At 39.8% G+C, this 21,316-nt stretch overlaps 5 protein-coding genes across 6 annotated transcripts; 3 read left to right on the forward strand and 2 right to left on the reverse strand.

Annotated features, from left to right (window-relative positions):
• On the forward strand, window positions 1-5,158 carry LOC129599471 (uncharacterized). Its single transcript, XM_055497708.1, has 7 exons — window positions 1-332; window positions 614-905; window positions 1,005-1,224; window positions 1,281-1,481; window positions 1,559-1,748; window positions 4,542-4,631; window positions 4,707-5,158. Exons 1-7 carry the CDS (start codon window positions 230-232, stop codon window positions 4,949-4,951), a joined length of 1,341 nt encoding a protein of 446 aa, XP_055353683.1. The 5' UTR covers window positions 1-229; the 3' UTR covers window positions 4,952-5,158.
• LOC129599436 (TD and POZ domain-containing protein 5-like) lies at window positions 1,767-4,471 on the forward strand. The gene is made up of 2 exons (XM_055497659.1): window positions 1,767-2,548; window positions 3,260-4,471. Exons 1-2 carry the CDS (start codon window positions 2,154-2,156, stop codon window positions 3,915-3,917), a joined length of 1,053 nt encoding a protein of 350 aa, XP_055353634.1. The 5' UTR covers window positions 1,767-2,153; the 3' UTR covers window positions 3,918-4,471.
• Window positions 5,021-6,784, reverse strand: LOC129599437 (troponin I-like). Its single transcript, XM_055497660.1, has 5 exons — window positions 6,503-6,784; window positions 6,152-6,328; window positions 5,759-5,983; window positions 5,512-5,585; window positions 5,021-5,391 (listed from the first exon to the last, which is right to left on the reverse strand). Exons 1-5 carry the CDS (start codon window positions 6,533-6,535, stop codon window positions 5,238-5,240), a joined length of 663 nt encoding a protein of 220 aa, XP_055353635.1. The 5' UTR covers window positions 6,536-6,784; the 3' UTR covers window positions 5,021-5,237.
• A 1,540-nt stretch (window positions 6,785-8,324) lies between these two features.
• On the forward strand, window positions 8,325-15,021 carry LOC129599438 (ATP-binding cassette sub-family G member 5-like). Its single transcript, XM_055497661.1, has 10 exons — window positions 8,325-8,913; window positions 9,010-9,285; window positions 9,514-9,755; window positions 10,422-10,545; window positions 11,550-11,822; window positions 12,139-12,264; window positions 12,960-13,271; window positions 13,564-13,894; window positions 14,328-14,586; window positions 14,796-15,021. The coding sequence occupies exons 2-10, from the start codon at window positions 9,024-9,026 to the stop codon at window positions 14,907-14,909; spliced, it is 2,043 nt and encodes a 680-aa protein (XP_055353636.1). The 5' UTR covers window positions 8,325-8,913; window positions 9,010-9,023; the 3' UTR covers window positions 14,910-15,021.
• Window positions 15,022-15,031: 10 nt separating this feature from the next.
• LOC129599439 (quinone oxidoreductase-like) lies at window positions 15,032-19,147 on the reverse strand. Of its 2 annotated transcripts, XM_055497664.1 has the most exons (7): window positions 19,030-19,147; window positions 18,251-18,366; window positions 17,637-17,786; window positions 17,008-17,180; window positions 16,860-16,906; window positions 16,126-16,580; window positions 15,032-15,308 (listed from the first exon to the last, which is right to left on the reverse strand). In XM_055497664.1, exons 2-7 carry the CDS (start codon window positions 18,344-18,346, stop codon window positions 15,246-15,248), a joined length of 984 nt encoding a protein of 327 aa, XP_055353639.1. In that variant the 5' UTR covers window positions 18,347-18,366; window positions 19,030-19,147; the 3' UTR covers window positions 15,032-15,245. The 2 variants fall into 2 exon arrangements, with proteins under 2 accessions (XP_055353639.1, XP_055353637.1); XM_055497662.1 differs by lacking the exon at window positions 19,030-19,147 and having other exon boundaries at window positions 18,251-18,517.
• Between the last annotated feature and the right edge of the window lie 2,169 nt (window positions 19,148-21,316).

The raw sequence follows: 21,316 nt of genomic DNA on the forward strand, positions 1-21,316 counted from the left end.
ACAATGTAACACCAGCCGGTGTTGTGTTTCGTGGATGAGCGGCGATAAGCACTTGCTGATCGTCAGCAACGGATACCACTATACAGCGCGTTACTGTTTGCTGGGTTTGTTGTTGCCGATTTACATGAGGAGCGGAGTTGTGCGACGATAGCCAATTTTATTAAGGCCATGGAATAACCTGCTGCTGATCATCAAAAACGTCTTACAAGCAATTTCTTGCATATCGTCTATGGATTTGTCAGAATCTGTCAGAGTGAAAAACATGGAGTTAAATGCAAGACGGCGTTCATCGGTACTCCGCAGCAAAAACGGTACGCGACACATCCGAACTGGTAAATAACCTGTATAGATTCGTAACCAGGTAGATGTAAATTTTTTTGAACGGTCAAAAGCACATTTTAATTTGGTAACAAAGATAACTTATGTCGAACAAAACGGTCACAACTTATATGGCGCTGTTATTGCGAAGGGCTTGCTTGTTAAGTGTGCAATATATGTAGAGTCTGAAAGGTTTTTGAAAGGCTTCTTGGATTTAGGAATTTGACTTTTTTGTAACAGTGCTTAACGCCGCTAGTGGCTTCAATATCAACGTGGTAGATATGCCGTTTTTTAGATGAGCCAAAAATTGTGACAACATTAACGGAAGAAATAACCATAGAAGAAGAAGAACCGCCGAAAAAGAACTGGTGGTTGGCGACCGTGGTGTTATTACTAGAAGTGACTCTCGCCATCTGCGAAGCACAGTTCACATCCATTGGATTCACTAACCACAACTTCACAGCTCCCCACTTTTACACAGAATGCCGGTTTATATCTCGTTCACTGGCGTTTCCCTTGGTGATCGTTATTGTATTAGTTATGAATATATTTTCTACAAAAAAGAAAAACCTCCAACTGTTTTTCAGGTATTGCATTTCAATGATTTTATGTTCTTCCGCAGCTAAGTTGCATTAATACAAGCTGTGCGACACTGGTGATGTTTTCATTCCCATAAATTGTTTTAGAAAATGTGCAAGTATCTCCGGTAAAGAGGGACTGACGGTGAAAAACTTTTTCAAAAAGTACACGCTGCCCACATTAACTACGGCTGGAACCGGTGCGACGTACATTGTAGCGCTGATTTATATTCCGCCAACGGTCACGTCGGCCTGCTATACATCATGTGTGGCGATTTCCTATGTGCTTTCTCTGGTGTTCCTAAAGCAAAAGCACTTCATTTTTAAGGTAACATAAAGGAAAAATAAATGTGTACCGAGCACAGTTATTTAGTGTTACATAAGAAGCTATCGGGTTCTTACGCATTACATATTAAAGAGCTAAAGCTTTACTCTTTCTGCAGACTTTATTCGTGTGTTTGTCCTTTGCCGGAATGGCCTTGGTGGCATACTCCACAACAACCGGCGTCCAAATTCGCAGTGATGCGTATGTATATCGGCGTTATTGTCATCATCATATCCTGTTTTCTGTTGTCGTTTCATCAAGTGAGTTACAAATAGTAACGAAGGAAAAATTAACGTAAGAACAATACGAACACCGGATTTTTTTCCCACCTGCATAGTTGTTTTACGTGAAATCATTTCCGGACGCTGATCCCTACCAAGCAGCATTCACCTGTACGATCATGTTTGCCACGGCCGCTCTGCTTTACTGGCCCGTTCCCCTGGCTCTACGTCTGCAGGAACAAGAAGTGTGGGAATGGAGCACTGTACCGTGGCCATACGTTTTCGGAGGAATGTTTGCATCTTTAGGTGCGAATAACAATTAATTAGGATACGCGATATAGGTGCAGTACTTTTCGGCATAATCGGATCCTTAGCGACGTAAAACATGCTCGTATGGTCGTAACTACAGAAGAAGCCGCATGCTTTAACGCTACCGCAGTGGGGTGCACGCATTGCTACTATGGCAACGAGCTCCACCTAAGACCACCTTCTTTTGCGGTAGTGCGTCCATCGGCAGATCGGTGTTTTTATTCCTTTGTGAGCAGTGTAATGTTCTTTATTTAGGTGATGTAATTGTAGTACTCCAGTTTTAAGTAGTAATTAATATCAAACCATTCATGTGCATGTACATATGTATCCATCACATGCATCGAACTTCGTGAATTCATCAAGGCACAGTTTGCTTTTGGCGGCACTCAACCAAATATATTAATGGCTGATGCCGACGCGGGACCTTCACGGAAGCGCTTCAGAGGGTCAACTTCGGTGCACCCACGCACTTTATCGCCGGTAGCGGAGATCCGCGTCGCTTTCCGCGTCCCGGCAAGCGAGTTTCGTATGCGATGCACAGAAGAGAATTCCGGATCAAACGGGACAGCGCCCGTTGCCAAAGTGTGGATCTACGAAGCCGAAGTCAAGGTTCCGAAGTCGTCGGAACATCCGGGAATTGCGTCAGGGACGTGGGTATTCGCCATAAAGCGGTCCTTGCTGCTGAATGGTACGCTGCTCAGAGAGAAAAAAGTCCATGCATCACTCCGGCCAACCGATTTATTACGTGGCCAAGGAAATCCAGTTGGATTTTGTACCACACTGGATTTCATTCTTGGGTAAGTCGTAATAGACGGGTTTATGCTTGAGCGTCATATTACGACACAACCTGCCTATTGCCATGCCTTATTACTCTCGACGTGAGTGCTGCCTGATTCCGTGCATACTTTTATGAAGCAGAGAAAACAATAAAAAATAAATTGTTTCAGACTGCACGTTACTGGCCGAAAAAGGGCTACCTTCAACAAAAGAATTACGAATAAAAAACATGAAATTCAAACAAGGATATGCTCGTAAATGCATACCATCACTCATATAATTAAAATACCCCAAAACTTAGCTGAACAGCATTACGGATGGTAAAAGAGTCATTGCACTACAATTTAATTACACGTTGCGTTTACTACGTGCGTATGTATACTCTGATGCTAATTGAACTATCGGTCTGTCAATGGTTTTAAAGTTTCGGAAAGCCGAACAAAAATCTAATCAAATCGCTTTGCAGACGAACAGATATTAGCTTTTTAAGTTAAAGCACTAATACTCAACTTACAACAAAAAACGTACTTGTATATACAACAAACAGCTACTTCTATACAAAGTCAAGCGCCTCGCGTATTAATTCAATTTTTGTAAACATAATGCCGTTTCCGAATTATCGAATTATTCATACTTTAGATGAAGTTATAATTAACCTGCCAATTATTTATCAACTCATAAATCCTTTTTGCATGTAGCTTAAAATAATTACTGGGTTCTTTGTATTACAGATTACGTTTTCCTTCTGAGCAATCCTACTTTATTTGGCCAGCTCAAAACGGTGTTTTCAACAATAACCAGTTTATCTCAAAGCCGCTGCGCTTGACCTTTCCCTATGATCATGAGTCGCCTTTTTGCGACGACAACTCATTGACTGTAGGTACAACATGGTCGGTGGACTTTCTCTTTTATACTAATCCACTTATTCAACGTCCTGGCGCCACACTGACCGGTCTCGCTAGCAAACTGGATAGTATGCGCAAATCGGCAGCGTTTTCGGATTGTGCTTTGGTATCGGCTGACGGCCAGACGTTCCCGGCGCACCGCGTGGTACTGGCCGCGCAGTCACCGGTGTTCGCTGCCATGTTCGAGCATAACATGCTGGAAAAAGAGACCGGCGTTTGTCGGATCACCGATATTCAGTCGGCCGTTTTGGAGGTCATACTGGATTTCCTGTACTGCCGCACAGTGTCGGATGCGCTAAAGAATGACGCCGAAACGATCCTGGCTGCGGCGCATAGATATAATATAGATGATCTGCAAAATGTCTGCGAGGATGCTTTGATTGGCAACTTAAATAAAGAAAACGCGGTGAAGTATCTGGGTATGGCGATGCAGTTCGGCTTGGACAGTCTCATGAAAAAGGCCGCCAGAATGGTTGCCGACTGACGGCCTGGGTTCCCATAGTTACGCATAGGTACATTATCAGCGTGCGTTTTGTTACATTAAATAGAAGATCTTTGTGTTTGGGTTAATTGGGTACGAACGCGGTTCTTGCGTTTTCTTCTGCCGCTCAGATATACGATAATTCATGCATGCTGCAATTAAAGATAATGTTTCCCGGAAAAAGTTTGCAAAGGGTGTGTTTTTTCGCACACGGAAAAAGTTGCCGATTATTGATCACAATCCCGGAACTTATAAATCATATGACAAAAAGGAAGATAGCTTTATATTACGAACGTCATATGATATAGACACACCAGGAAGATAACCTAGGTAGCATCCGGCACACTTGTGCGGGAACTGTTGTAGCGTTAAAGTTGCCCAGCCACTACGGTAATGCTGTTCTACGGTAGCGCTGTTCTGTACGGTAATCTGCGGTATGCTGCTCTCCTTGTGTACTGTAGCTGTCTGTGAACCTGCCGACATAGTAATAAATTACAAGTATCTACTCTACTGCAGTATGTAGGTAACAAGCACACGTGAATGCGATAACAGTATACAGCAAACTTTTTAATAATGCTATAAAAAATTTTGTTCATTTTTCTGGCAAACTGACTCGTTTCATTACAGGTGTGGCTTTTCTATATGCGTTTTGTTTAGCCATATCCAGCCCATTTTTTATTTCGCTGGGCGAGCTACTGAATCTATGCGTTACCGGACGTAAGTGCTATAATGATAAACTTATTATTCGTGACTCGTGACACTTTTATAAGAAAGGACTGTCTCATTGTTTAGTGGTGGATTATTTTCTACGTGATATACCATTATTCCCGCTGCAAATAGTGGGCTCGGCGTTGATCGGTGTGGCGTTTATTGCATTGTTAATACCCGACCGGTTCATATCCCTGGATTTGAAGCGCTTCAAATATGTGTCGAAGAAAACGTTGGTGACCCATCCCCCATTGCACACTACGGACTCCGTTGTGGCTATTGTAGAACGGAGTGAATCGCTGGCGTCGGTTGGGGAAGCGCAAACTTAATAATCTGATATCAACGTATTACGGTTATGTGATACCGCGTGATAACGTAGCCAAAAATGCAAATGCAGTTCTTTACTAAATAATTTTCCAAATCCATCGAGCGTGTTACTGTATTACGATAATTTAAACAATCTTTTATAAGTGCTATATTAATCACTTGCACGTTGGGTAATAAAAATGTGATATAATTGTAAGGTGAACCGCAGTGTGTCGGATGTCGAATATCCAGCGCTATAATATTAATCAACACATTGGCGGAATTTTTGTGGATGGCCGAATTCGATGGTTACAGTCGTGTAGGTACCGAGGATTTGTCCTTGGTCTCTTTAAGCTCTTCCAGGATTTTACCAGGACTGGTGGGCGCGGATGGTGTGGGGCGGAGCATCCAGCGATAATCAGCGTTTCCGCTGTTGGCTTCCGGTGCTTCTTTAACTCGAATACTGAAAATACACAATTTTATGCTGCCGGACCAGAACAAACATTTTATTAAGTAATACATGCAAAACCTGATGCATAAGGAAAATTTGAGAATTCTAAAAGATAGAACACATTTCACATACCTTCCGACTTTTTTCAACGTTGGCTTGACAAACTTTCCGTGCAGTTGATTGACCTCAATATTTAACTCGTTGGTCTGCAACACACATGGAAAGGTCATGGATACGCAAAGTTCTATAAATGAAACCAGTGCCAGGTAAGCGTTTGGTTTCTTAAGTAACAGATATTTGTATACCGCGGCTTTCACTTTTAGTTGTTCTCAAAGCTTATAATTATTATGAACAGTGGCTGAAAGAGAAACGTACATACCAAAAAGTCTCTGTGGCATACAGTCCTTTCCAGGTCGTAAACTGCGTCCGCCAGAGCTTTTGCGCGTTCATGGTACTGCTGGCAAATTTGCCGTAGAGTATTTTCGTCTTTAGCGTTAGAATGCTGTTCTCTGCCAATGGCTTTTTCCAGTTCTTCGCCGCGAATGCGCGCCCGCTCATTTTGCTGCTCTTTTACCGCTTTTTTGGCTGCTTCTTGAAGTAGTTTCTACATGCCAGAATTATACATCTATTAAAAATATAAAATAGACACGAAATTAAACGTTCACCATAATGCAGATTGCCTAACTGTTTTGTGTCAATTAAATGCCATAATCACATAATATCTTGTCTCACATGAGACATCGAAATGGTAAACAAATTATTCGTAACTGACCTTTAAGTTTCTTTTGCGTTCGGGATTTAGAAATCCTTTTTTCCCGCTGGCCTTCTGCTCTTTTTCAAGCTTTTTCTTTCTGACCATCTCAATAATGCGATCGTGGACATCTTTCTTCAGCTGCTGGTGATTAGCGTCGGAAATGGATGACCGCTTTTCCTGTCCGGGTGGGGTCAGCTGTATACGATGCGAACCGTTTATGGTTATACTCATACAGCTATTCACCTATTTTTTTTCTCATGCAGATAACTGCAAATCCTGTGAATGCTTTATATTTGTACGCTTTACGCTTGATAAACATTGTTATACATTTAGTAAACGAAAAACTGGGTGTTATAAAAATCTGCTTACCGTGACCTTTGGTGCTGACAGTCGTCGAGACATCGTTCGCGCCGTTGGAAACAGGGTCAACGTTATAAAACTTCGGATCTTCCCAGCAGAAAAACATGAGTCGCATAAACTGATGCGAGAACTTCAATCTATGAAATACGTAACGAGGACGAAAAAGCTGGTGCATCCAGTGCCATCCACTATGACTGCATGCTTTTGTGTTTCCTGCCAGCTGTCGCATAAATAAACACACGAGGGGTGATATGAATGGAATGCTCATCGATGAAATAAATGTACAAGCATCTCCCATAATCGTCTAACTATCTGTGTATCACCTTTTTTGGAGATTCAACGATCAGAAAGTGATGAAAAACGTCTGCAGTTGTTCGTGTGCGATGAAACCGACAAAAGCCGTTTATCGGAAAATGTGCGAAAAAGCATATGCGATAGAGAAAATTGCGGAAATCATGAAACCTTATGAATATTGCACCGGATCCGCATATCAGCACTTTGTCGATGGAATGCAGTTTAAATTCAATCAGGAATCTAGTTATGAATTAATTTAAATGGAAATATGATCATTAAAAATTTTATATCATAGTCGGTAGTTGTATCGAGTTTTCGCAAATTTCCTGATCAATTCGTAATATTTCTCCCATTGCTTTTACTGTTTGGTAACTGGTGATCTGGCGATAAAGCAGTGTTGCTGATCATAATAATAATCACGATAATCAAGACGATGGCCAATATCAGTAGTATCTTCCACGCTACCGCATTATTGCTGGGCAGGTTTCGTTCAGCCGGGCCGTGTAAATGATGCTCAGAACTATTCACAACAACTGTGGGCATGGGCAAGATTCGCAAAGTAAAAATAATGCACGTTTGTACACACGTTCGAGCAAATACCTTTGAGTCACTGAACAATACCTGTATATACAGCACAAAGGTTAATCCCTATTAATGTCGCTCAACTGAAAAAAACCATAAAACCATAACTCATACTTGATAATGCACATACCGCTGTGCCGCTATATTCTAAAACACCTACCAATTAACAGTAGCATAAATTATGCAAATACGTCTGCGCATGAGCGACATCACCACGTTGACTGCAAAGCTGTGTTAGCCTGTGCAGTTTTGTATACATACGGTACAGTACTTTTATAAAATATTTACGCAAGGCTACGAAGCACGAACATTTAGTTATGGTCACAGTTTCATAATAATATGGTAATGAACACGAACCGTTTTGGATAGTCCTACTACTGTACTGCAGCTGCATGTGGGTTGCTCCCACGGCTTGCATATAGATATTTGCGAGATAGAATATAGATACCTATACCGAAGCGATGCAATGCGATAGTGCACAATTTTAAAATTGTACTACTGCTTTTTGTGTGTACGTACAATAATATGTTATTTATTATCACAATAATAATAATGATGTTACTAAGTCTTGCTGTACGTAACTATGAGTGTATCGGTGTATGTAGCCTGGGCATTTTATTATTTATCTTAATTTCACACTACGTAAATTGTTGCTACACAAAGTAGTCTATACCGGCATGCATATAAAAGTACTGCGTCACGTTGTAATGCATCATACCAGTTACGCGTAAAATTAATAATACGATTATACGAGTACAGGTACATGGCAGCAGCCATACGGTGCACCTAATGCAACCACCAAATGTTCAAATTACCGTAGCTGGAAGAAACAGTTCACCTGATTGCGCCGCGCAATGGAAAGCCGGCATTCAACGCGTTGATTGAAATTTTGCCGGCAATTATTGCGCGTTCAATACAAGCACGGCTGCATTTCAAGGCCGATGTTCAGCATGCAACAAGTCAGAAAAAGAAACGTTCTACTGTTTTCGACTTGTCGGTCAAATGTTCACGTACCAGGTCAGTCATGCTCGTTTCTCGAAGCCACTCACATAACATGCTGAAATACATTTTACTGTATTTTCTTGTCCTTCCCACACACTTGGCTCCCACGCTGCTATCCGCTTTGGAAATTTTATCGTTCGGAATGTTTTCGGAATACATACACCATCATTAATCCCGTAAACGAAACTATCGCTGTACCAGGAAATCTATAATACTCGGTTTTACTGGATTTTTGTTTGTGCTGACCCGAACCTGAAAACGCATTTCCAGAAAAGGGTTATTAATTACTACGAAATAACTCCAGCATGAGATCAGTTGCAGCAATTTATTAATTCGAAATTTTCAGACGCATGGAAGTTTATGCACATGTTTCTGTAACTGCCAATATGCTGCGTGATTATTAATATCAGTTTTGTGGAAATTCAATGCCGATTCCGCGGCAATATTATGGACAGTAATTACAGTTCCTTATACGCTCTTATCTCCGGACATTGGACGGAAGATTGATTTAACAAGCTAGAACATTTGTTGTCAAACAAGAGGTATATCAAAAATTATTTACTGAATTTATTCCCTAATTTACTAACGTACGTATAGTACTAATTTATTTGTACTAATCTTTTGTGTTTTTCTTAAAGCTGTGCAAGTCAGAATGCAGTCCGTTGACGAATCACCCCAGTTAGTCATCATGGATGCATCAGGCGAAGTGAAAACTACCGGCATTTCTACCGGCAATCATTTTCTGCCGTACACATCGGCCTTAACATCTTCCCTGGAGTTGGTGGATGTCGAGCACATTGGCGAAATCACCAAAGGGACACTTTTTCAGAAACTGACCGGAAATGTTCCATCCGGGCCAGTTTTGAAGGATGTGTCGTTGGAGGTGTACGGCGGGGAATTAATGGGAATACTAGGTCGGTTCACTATATGCTGCACATTTTGGTAGATCAATTGAACTTTGCGCATGCGCTGCTATGCTTATGGAATATAGCTGTAGTGAAGCGTTTTGCGTTCATTTCGCTTTGCTGTTAAATTTTAATAAGTTATAATCAAAGCTACAATATGTTTAGTAAATTGTTGTATTTACTTGACTGACACGACAATTACATGTACAGTCTATTGAGTATATCAACGACTTGCAGGCTCAAGTGGAAGTGGCAAACGAGCACTCGTGGATGTTATGAGTCGGCGTGCGTTGGGAATTACACGCGGAATAATCCTCCTGAACCAAATGCCATTAACGGCTAAAATATTTCGTGATATATGCGCGGTGGTCACGCTGAAGAATGATTTAATTCCCGGCCTGACCGTGTGGCAAACAATTAACTTTGCAGCCGGTTTAACCATCAGTTCCCTTATGAATTGCTTCCAGAGGGAAATTCGGGTAAGCCAGACGCCAGTTAATGTGTAGGTATTATAACAGATAAGTAAAATCCCGCAAAAAATTCGACGTGTATGCAGCTCAGTGAAACCGAGTTTGCACTAATCTAACCTAAAACACGAATTAAAATAGCACCGGCATTTGACTTTCTCAAATTTTAGCTTTAGTTTAGATTTTAGACAATTCTAGGAAATTAAATATTTTTGAGTGGAACTAAGAAAAAAATTAAATCTTTCGTTGTTCTCTATCCTGCCCATTCCAGTGTCCGTATAAGATTGAGACTCTGTGCTTAGCTTGTAGTGCGGTGGCCTTTTGCTGTTACCCCATCTCTTATAATTATGGCGGCGTGACGGCGTGGCCATACCTGTAAATGTTCTGTTCTCTAACACATTACGAGTATAAAATGAATCAAGCAGGAATAACATATGCAATTGATAACATATACTGATTAATTGAACATAAGCGTTATTTACAGCAGACTTGAAATCTCGTCATTTTTATTTGTTGTTTTCAAGATTAGTAAAATTCATCCACAAGTTCTTTTGCGTATACTGTTTTCTACAGCTAAATTTGTTCAGCTTTGTATTAAGTACCTAGAGCTGTCTTAACCTATGGCTTTGTTAAACAAACTGCAGTATAGTTTACATTATCTATATTTTATTTAAATAGGTAAACCAAGTGGCGCGCGATTTGGGACTGGATAATCCGATATTATTGAAAAAAGAAGTGTCCAAGCTATCATTAAGCGAGAAACGCCGGCTGCTCATTGCCATGGAGCTCGTGCGCGATCCACGTAAGAAATAACTTTTGGTGCAAATTACCTGCCGGTGGTGTGCAATGTGCGTTGTACACAATGGCGACCATTGCCACCTGTTGCTTTAAAACAAAATTTTCGCGGTCACGGTCGGTTGGATTTAACCCCATTAAACTGTCGATGTCTATTGGAAATCTTTTACCGGCAAAAAATATACTGTACATGCAGAAAAATATGACATTCAACACGTTTTACGATTTTCGCCGACAAGCTCGTGGTCTAATTTGTACCATTATTTTGCGAAAAAAAGCTTGGAATTATTTTCAACACAAGCAAAGACCTTCCTGGAACCAACAGAGTTTATATTTAATTTATTTGTTTATATTTCTGAACCTTGTGTACTAATATATAATTAGGACATTCTGCTGTCGTTTCATAAATTGCGAATAGTACTATTCAAGCTTCGAGCCGTATTTTCGTATGCAGATGCTAGCAAACGCGCGGTGCACAACGGTACGAATACAGTACGTGTATTCAGTTTACAATAAAATATTCATTTTAAAATATTACTACGACGTATTAGTTTAAGGTTCAAAACAAATTTGATTTAGCATATAATAAATCTGGTAAACTAAATCTGCTAGTACACGGTCGAATATTCACCAAATTCAATCCCAAAAAATCCAGAAAACGGTAGTTTAACATTTGTTTCAGTAGATAAGTGTACGGAGTTATTAGTACTGACGTACCTACCAGTTGGTTGTGGCCCTTGTGGGTATGACAATTTCGAGCAACTGCTTGTACATTTTTTTTTATTGTAAACTTTACGTTAATTGTGGTAGTTCTGAACCTTTTGCATAAAATGTAATATGAAATTAGACATACAGTATTATCGTAACTCGCAAGTAATAAATTATTATCATACTGCATACTTTTGCAGATATACCTCCCATATACGTATTCTAACAATAACTTAAAACAATAATGCCCGCAAATGTACACACAGGGTTACTTCACTAATCGATTATGTACGTATTTTCCAGTGCTGGTATTAATTGACGAGCCAACTCGTGACCTGGATCCGTTAGAAGCCTATCTGGTCTGCTCAATACTGGCATCCTATGCCAAAAAATACAACCGGATGGTGGTAATTACGCTGGAGAAACCGCGTTCCGATATTGTCCCCCTTCTGGACCGTGTGACCATTCTATCGCTGGGCGATGTGGTCTACACCGGCTACACACGCACAATAGCTGATTATTTCAAACAAATCGGATTTCCCTGCCCGGAACTGGAAAATCCTTTAATGCATTACCGTACGGGTTCTTAAATAATATCATTATGATTATTACTATGGTGTTGTGTTAAAATGATTATTACTGTGATTATTATGAATCTAAGAAATAATCGAAAAATTAATTTATTGCGTACATCAATTTAAGGACACAACACTGCTTGTATAAAAAAAAATTAGGAAAGTTACGGTTCATACAGTATACGTGCTCATTTGATTTTGCATTAAAATACGTTTGCTAAATTCGAAGAAATTAATTGGTAATTAATCATCTCAGAAAATATGATTGTCTTCGTCTCTATTAAAAATGACGTGCTTGTCTAAATGTGCATTTTTAGTCTGCCTAGCGACGGTTGACCGCCGGTCCAAAGAGAAGTTCACAGAAACCAACAGCCATATCGAGATCTTAGTACAAAAATACAAAGTTGAAGGCGAACCGTTCAAGCGTTACGCGCCGGCGACAGGTACAGATTGCATGCTTACCAATTTTCACCTTTTATTTATTCGTCAAATTAAACGGCAAACAATGGCATATGTAATTGTAGGAAGTTATCGCATGACAATAAGCCATTCATGCTAATCTGCGTATGTTACTATGTGTACTTTTGCTGTCATAACTCGTAAGCAAGCGACAAGTGGTCGACAAACTTGACGAATACTTTTCTAATGATGAAGTATAAATGACGAAGTAATTATATCGGACATACTAACTGTTAACCTCAACATGCGTCCGTAATTCATAAACGTTTATCCGTTGATATTGTTTTTCAGAAAAAAAGACAAGTAAAAATGTTTTTTCCAACATAACCGAACGATGAGATTTAGGCGTTTTGATTTTCTATTGAATTATGTGATACAATTATGTATTTCTACATTTTATTTAAAATTAAATACAATAACCTACTGAAAAAATGGTATTTCTACTTGAAAACATTGTTTCTCATTGCAGTAATCATGTATGAAAGATATTAATATATATATTACTTCAAGGCTTCAAAATACTGCGTTTTGTTCTTTTGCCTTACTGCAAAAAAGCAACTATTATGTGTTCAGCATTGCAATCGCGAATGAAGATTGTGCCGCATTGTGGTTTATAACAAGCGTGTAAAGCAGAATTGAGAAATCGTCTAAACAAAAATTTTATTTTCATTCCCAACAGGACTCGAGGCCATTGCTCAACCTCCAGTTTTAGCCGCTCTAGCCAAGCCCATCGCGGTGGGAAGCCTGGAGACGCTATTACGGCGGAAGTTTACGCTGTTGTTTCAGTTTCTTATTATACCCAAAGAATTCACTGCCTGGCAGACTGTGATATGGCGACTCTTGGCCTTTCCTTTTTTATGCTTTTTTATTTGGCTGTTTTATTTCCACGTACAAAACCAAAGCCAGTACAGCTTTCCGACAAGGAACGGTCTGATATTCACCGTTCTTACATTGGTGACCTTTTTGTCGGCGTGCGTCACAGCCTTCACATGTAAGGAACTGCTGTACTTTGCAATTAACGGCTAAATCATAACCGGTTGATTTGTCGTTAACCAGAAACTAAACTTGTAATTTGTTTACATAATTTTTTAATGCCTTGAACATCATGACATTATTGACCTGTATTTTTTTCCTTCAGGAAAGCAACAAGTTGTTTTAATTCCGAAGTTAGAGCGAAATTCTTCGCTTTTAAAATTGAAAATCGTTCGGTTACAGGGATTAATCTTTTGCTGCGTCCCTTTTAAATTATTGTTGTGTAATACAATATGCTGCTTTTCTTACAGATGAGCCATTCCGGACGCGTTATTTTCAAGAGACACGGAATGGTTGTTACAACGGAATTTTATTTATTGTATCGGAAATTATTCACTCCTTTGTGGTCAATTCTGTGACAGTATTTGCGGGTGCGGCAATAATATTTTACGCTTGTGGACTGCGGGATGATGATGATGGTGTCAAGTTTGTCCTGTTTGCCTTGGTATTATTTTGCTGTTGGAATTTTGTGGAACTAAGCATGAACTGCTTAATGCTGTGGATTAAACAGCCTCTAGAAGCGCTCTCTATTTGCCTTTTTATTGTGATATTTTACCTTGTTTGCTCCAGCGGAACAGTGAAGTAAGCGTACTTACGTAGTATATAGGTTTTCCGCGAAAAGATATGATATTATGGAACTCGCCATTAAGATAAGTACTGTCCGATTCTAATTTTTTGAAGTGAATTATATGGTACTTATCAATAAGCAACGCAAGTAAAGAAAACCAAACGGTTTATAATATCAACGTTTATAAGTAGTCTGACTCGCGGTATTTTGTTTATTATGCGGATATGTACCGTTTTGGTCATAATCACTTTATAATGTCACATTAATGTGTCATACTCTGTAGTTAACCTTATAGAATTTCGGGTACCATTCTACTATCTACCGTATGAGAATGTACTGTGATGGCAACTTTCATTGTCTCGATTTGGTCGAAAAGTTATGCTTTTAATAAACCATGAAACTTTTTTTAAAAATAAAATTAAGAAACTTTTTTGTTCCTTTTTGCAGGAGTTTATATAATTTGGATGACTGGTTGTATGTCCTGACATACGGAATGATCTACCGTTATGCCGGTTCAGTCATCAATTACAATGAATTCTTTGTCCCGATCGTCAACGGCACCACCCAACCAGATCTGCTGGGCAGAAACAGTACACCGTGTGGTTTCTTGGTGGATTCGGAGAGCCATTGTCGCTATCAGAATTCCACAGACTTTTTAGCCCAACGCTATACACGACCTGGGCAACCAACCGCATTAGTTAATGACGTAAGTTATTTGTGAAATGAGCGCGCGTGATTCCGGCGCTTACAATTCAGAGGTCACTGTAGCAGAAAATTGAGTGAAACACGAAATATTGGACAGTAAATTGTAGAATAAACGATTACTTAAACATACACTGATATCGCTTTGGTAGTGGACTAAATACTGACAGAGTATTGCGTTGTTTCGCTGACTTATGATGTGTTGTTTTGCAGGTATACCGGGATTTCGGAATTTGTTGGGTGTTCTACGTCGGAATGATTTTGATAACGATTTTCGCCTACTCTATCCCGTTGCCATCGTTTGTTAAGCGAAAATTTCGTGATTAGTTTTTATACAGAAATGTTTGTATTTACATTTGTACAGCATCGTTTTTAATTATGGAAATTCTATAATCCAATAAAATAAAGAGAAAATTACGGCATTTCACGGAACAAACTAAACCACTGCGTGAAACTTAGCATTTATTTTCCGCACTGCAGTCTCGATGCATTAGTTTTAAGAGTTGAGAACATTGTGCAATTAAGAAACGAAACACAGAACAGAACATGTAAAACGAATGCGCAAACTTTATGCTGTTATATTTTGTAAATGCAAATTTTGATCGACCAATTTTTTTGCTTTTGGAGTGCTGTCGGTGAGCGTCTGCATCCGTTTGGTTTTCTTTATAAGGTCAAAACGATTTTTCCTTTGGATCCACCGGTGTGCTGAATCACGGCTTCATGTGCCTAAAAATATACACGTTATTAAGTTCTTTTCTCCATAAGAAGCTGGTACAATATCTTAACAATTTATTTATAAGTGCTGATGCTGTAAAAAATTCAGTTTTAACGTATAATGAGATTGCAAAAAAACATTCAAACCAGACTATACCATTTTTGCCTAGTGGCAGTTTAAAAAATGAGTTCCATACGGAAGTACAGTATGTACAGACAGTATCTGTACAGTACTGTTTATTGGGAAACGATATGCTTGCTGACTGTTAATAATTATTGCTAATTATAAATCCACTGGTTTTAAAACGTACAGATTATGACAACAAACGATTTAGATACAAAAATTTAAAGTAATTTCATTTTAGTTTCAAAGGCGCTGAAAATTCAACCACCACGACCCACAAAAGATTCAAGTGAGCAGACACAAAAGCAAAAAAATTTATTAAGCAGTACAAGTCTTAGAATAAATCGTACCAGTTATAATGGCATTGCATCGGTCGCGAAATGAAACACTGAACTACGAAACCACTTCACTCTGACGCTAACTTACACGGAGCTGATAAACTTACCGAGATCTTTTTGTTATAGTTTAACTGGTTCTGTTTTATTGTTTACACAGTGTACCTATCAAGTGATTAATAACAAGCTAAATTATTAAATACGGTAAGACGCTAACTTGTAATACTAAACTTGTAATGTGAAAGTACTTATGCAACTGCGCTTTGCGAGCTGCAGATGCGATGCATGTTCTGCATAATCGATTAATTACCTGAGCAAACTTTACTGCAATTTAGACTTTAGATATGTTTTTCAACTTAAAATGACTCACTTCCGGCGCTTTCTCCAGGGGAAACTCCTGGTCGATCACCGGTCGGACATGCCCGCTGTTGATGCCCTTAACCAGCTCCGCCCCAATGATCCGCCACTCCTCATCCGTCGAATGCGGCAGCATGACCCCGGCCACCGTCACCTCTTTGCCCATCATGTGGAAGGGCTCGAATTTGGCCTCCCCGTGACTGCCGATCACCACGATCCGTCCGTCCACCGCGGCCAACTCCACATCCACTCCCAGATTGTGATTGGCCACCATCTCCAGGATGACATCGAAGCCGTGCTCACCGACGGCTTCCCGCAGCTTCTGGACGTAGTTTTTGTCGCGATGGTTGAAGACCGCACCGGCGCCATTGGCTTTGATCAGCTGCAGACCGTCATCCGTGCCGGCCGTACCGAACACTTTCATCCCCCACGAGGAGGCCACCTGGCAGGCGGCTAATCCCACAGCGCCTGTGGGAAGAAAAACAAGTGACCATGCTATCGGAAATTCGTTAAAAACTACTATTTTTAAGCAAAAAGTTTTCAAATTCTTTTCATATTACTATTTCCAGCTACTGAAGAAGCTGTTTCAATAAAGCTGATGGATAGGCCCAACTTTCAGCCTCTTCTCTACGTTTACACATGTAGGTGGTAGTCATAATATCGCGCGTACACACAGCGTAAATGAGAAAGGAAAGTTGTTCAAAAACAAATGCCTATTAAGTCAAGATATCGTTCGTATTTACGTACCGCTTGCACCATGAACCAGAAGTGTCTCGTGTGGCTTTGATTTCGCCCTGCGAACCGAAAATGTTTTACTTAAGTTAGCATAAGGTATAATATTATGATTACTGTTCATAAAATAATTGAGCTCTGAAATCACATAATAATTATTTACTTGATGATCAGTGAACGAAGGGCAGTCAGATAAGGTATTCCCAGTGCTGCTCCTTGGCTGAAGGTCAGCGAATCCGGTAATGGAAATACGGCACGTGTCGGGACCAAAGCGTATTCGGCGTAAGTTCCCGTTAACGGACCGGGGCCTTCACAGGTGAACACACGATCACCAACCTACCATGACAAGAAATCAATACTTTCTAATGCAAATACATGCAGATTTATAATGCGAAAGCAGTGATAGCGTTAAAGAATTAAAACTGGATATTTTTACTGTTTGATCATCAGACACTGCTATTACTTGTGCAACCAAATGAAATTAAATAAGACTTTGTGTACAAGCCGGTATTTAAAACGTAAAATCGGGGCAAACTTTTGTAATTAACTATACCACTAGTTAGTGAAATGTCAGACATAATTTTTGATCGTTCAAGATTCATCGACAACATTTAATCGTGTTCACTGCATTTCACTGCGGCAGGTTATCGACGTAAAACAAAAACCGCTATAAATGAAACTGTCATAATTGAAATTTTATATGTACAAGTAAACTGAAATAACAGGTGCATGCCATATACAGTATACGGGGCAATTTTTTGTGTATGTGCGAGCGACTAAAAAAATATCTACCTTGATGTTCTTTTCTCCATCCGCCACAGCCGCCACAATTCCAGCCGCATCGCCGCCCAGTCCTAGCGGAAAGGGTCGAGGGCCAAAAGTTCCGGCTCGAATGTACGTATCTACCGGATTGACGCCAGCTGATTTGATTTGCACCAACACCTGTGGCAAAATGTCAACTTATACGGCATTTTAAAAAATCCAAAATCCACACATCATAATTATTACGGCAGTCACTGTCAGCCTTGCAGCTGTTTTGGATTCACCACAAAGCAGCTAGACGAGTTTCGCCGAAATACTTCGTACCCAGTGCAGTATTGTCAATATTCTGTTATTAAAATACGTCTAGCATCGTGCAAAACTACGAACTAACAAGTGAGCTCAGATAAATACAATATAAATATAACAATCATCATTAACATGCAATACAGCAACAGCACTACATTACATGGTCACTTAGATAACTCAAGTTAGCTGTACACGCATTTCTAGAACAAACTGGTCAATTCAGCGGGACGCGATGAATCTACTCTTTTAGATATTACCACCAAAGTCACAATGTTTAAAACTTTAAATTTAGCAACGAAGAAATGCGCATTTTATGCAGCACAGGCTGCACAGAGTACCTGTCCGGGTTTGGGTGTGGGTCGCTCCACACTGGACACTTTCAGCACTTCTGGCCCGCCAAAGCCCTGGATACGAATCGCCCGCATGCTAGCCATTTCTTCTCCACACTGGTACTCTGGAAAGGCAATATTACAATAAAACCTTTTTGGTCCTCAGAAGACTTGTTTCACGGTGTCTTTCGGAGTATTTTACGATCGATAACTGGAAGTGGAAGTTAGGAGCGAGAGCAGTGCACACACAAATCACTCGGCCTTGAATTATTCCGACTTGCTTTTTATTTTTAAATCGCCTTGGTTAAAAAGCGCAGTATCATTGCCCGGCGCGGCGGCTGTAAGTACGAGAATATCGTACGTACATACAACACAGCGATTAGCTGGTTTGTAAGCTGTTAGTGCACTGTAAAGTGCAGATTGATGTTTATCGCCGGTAAACAATAATCCGCTTACCGGCTAATTTTTATTCCTTTAGGTAAATAGTTTTTCTAGCCAGTTAATTTATCTAACCGTAAGTAGATTCGAAGTAAATACAAAGTGAGTTGAGCGGCGTACAATATTTCTATAGAAGTATATGTGCCGTATAACATGTACCTACATATACGCGCCGATATATGCATTCATCAAGAATGCAAATACTGTACCGTTACAACATCATTTTGACCGATATTTTAAAGTGCAAAGTATAGATTTGACCGATATTAAAAACTGTCGTGGGCATATCGCTATACGACTAATACGGTGCGGTGTTCCCACGAAGAATCTGTAAAAATATTTATCCTTACCGAATCAACGACGAACCGATAGAAACAATTAAAATGGGAAGGCTGGGAGTAAGCAACACACGGCCACACTAGGTGAAACATAATGTTTCTGTTTGTGATACGAAATAAGAAACGTTTCTCGACTGCTGCACAATATTTACCGTTTTACAGTGGGTCTTGCAAGAAATACGCCCAAAGGCGAATATGAAAGAACAGTATAAAAAATGTCGGGCAAGTGCATACGTGTGTGCCTACCGAGCAACAACTGCCCCGGAAAAACAACAGTCATAGAATTGTCGTGGATACTGTGTATGGATAGTTATCTTAAAACCGCTGTTCTTGTTGGATGGCAGAGATACGGTACTTATTGTTGAACGTCAGAAACAATGACACTCAAATTTCGAATATCTTTTCTTCTTCGAGCACGTATACGTACATCATTTAAAATCATCGCACAGTATTTCGATAAATTAAATGGCATAATATTACTTTCGTTTCACGTACGAAATTACAGATACAATACAACTAGTGGTGGTTGATAACCACATCATTGCACCGAGCGGGAGTGATACTCACCGACAAATGTTGAAAGCTGAATAGGTGAATTGCAAACAGCAGACATGTTTTTCGAACTTTTTATTTTATTCAGATATATAATAATAGATATATACTTATTTTTATTCCGCTGTCATTTTATGAACAAATCCGTCAAAAACTAAACACAGATTTCACAGAGTGATCTGTGTCAAAATTCCACATAGTAAGTATGCGGAAAAATTAAAAACCAAAGTACAATATTACATGTACGAGGCAAGCGGCAACTCTTTCCCATCGCTTTAGTAAATTACATCACTTTCCCTGCTGCATTTTACCCGTATGCAGGCGCTCACGTGATCCTTACCAATCAGGCCCGTCGCGAGACCCCTGTGCAATTTTCAAAAAAAAACTCCTCCTACAGTTTTCATCGGAAAATTTTTCTGAATACACCATTGGATTCGTCGTGAAATTCTGAACAAAACGGTTGAGGCCGATTTTTGAAATTCACATTTCCCCCTAGACCCTCACTACGGGCGGTCCCCAATTCGACAGCCTGACTTCTGGGAATTCCCCGTGCACTTTCAAAAATATACTTCTCCTGCAGTTTTTATCGCATATTTTTCTGAAAACATTCCTGAACTCGCCGTAAAATTCTGAACAAAACGGTTGAGGCCAAATTTGAAATGGTCACAAAGTGTTTTGACGAAATACCATTTGCTTTTTTTGGGCTTGTCTTTGACTGGCTCTGCTGTGGAAATGTATGCTCTGCTATGGATGCGTGCTATCACTGAAATTCGATACAGAGACGGCTACCAACTTCTTGGCACCAGCCAACTGTTTGGTTGGAGCATTTTGTTAAAGATAAAGATAAATAACAATTCTTCTCTGGTTAACTTCGCCAATTCGTACGCTTTTTTGGTTTTGCTCTGCTGTGGAAATGTATGCTCTGCTATGGAGCGTGCATCACTTGACGATCAGTTAATTGCAGCACCTCGCGCTTCGCGCTCGGTGCAAATAAGCACGTGTAACAAAGTCAAGCTTAATCGCTAAAATAGTGATTTCTAAAATTTCGTTTGTGTTTGTTGATCATTCGTACTTCGTAGTGACGATAATGTATTTCGTTTTCCGTGCGTGGAACAAAGCACACACGTTCTAAAGAACAGAGTAAAACAAATTACAAAGGTCTCAGAAAAATAATACATGCAATTTACACAATAATAATTTATACGAGTGTCGTATATATGCTGCAACGGCAAGATTTCCGCTATTGGTAAGACATTTCTTGTTGTTAACAGTTTTGTTATGAACTTACGATTAATATGTAGAGAAGCCAAAAGGCCCAGATTTAGCTGATCCGGAAGTGCCGCAAACTACCGTACGCGTTCACATTTTTTTAATACGCAATTTACGATAGAAGTAAGGAACGACCGTTCAAGGAAAATGGAATTCCACGGATGGAATCCAGTTTCCAAATCCGCGCTCCACGCGGGCGGCTCGGATTTGGAAATTGGAATTAAGGAAATCCGTGGAATTCCAATTTTTGCTTGGAATTCCAGATTCCCTGTATTTGGAATTCCAAGCGCATGGAAATGTCAGAGAAAAACAATAAAAACAAAAAAGTTTTAGTGTTTTCGACAGGTGGCTACAAATTTTACATTACCTTGTCTTCCGGTAGCAACCGATTTATTTAAAAAACAGCGTATTCGCCAGTATATTCGCCAACAACATTGCCGTTTTCATTTTATTTCGCTTGTATTCGCCGACAACATTA

This window comes from Paramacrobiotus metropolitanus, unplaced genomic scaffold (genome assembly GCF_019649055.1).
Source record: "Paramacrobiotus metropolitanus isolate TYO unplaced genomic scaffold, Prichtersi_v1.0 Parri_scaffold0000146, whole genome shotgun sequence".
NCBI classification, from domain to species: domain Eukaryota; kingdom Metazoa; phylum Tardigrada; class Eutardigrada; order Parachela; family Macrobiotidae; genus Paramacrobiotus; species Paramacrobiotus metropolitanus.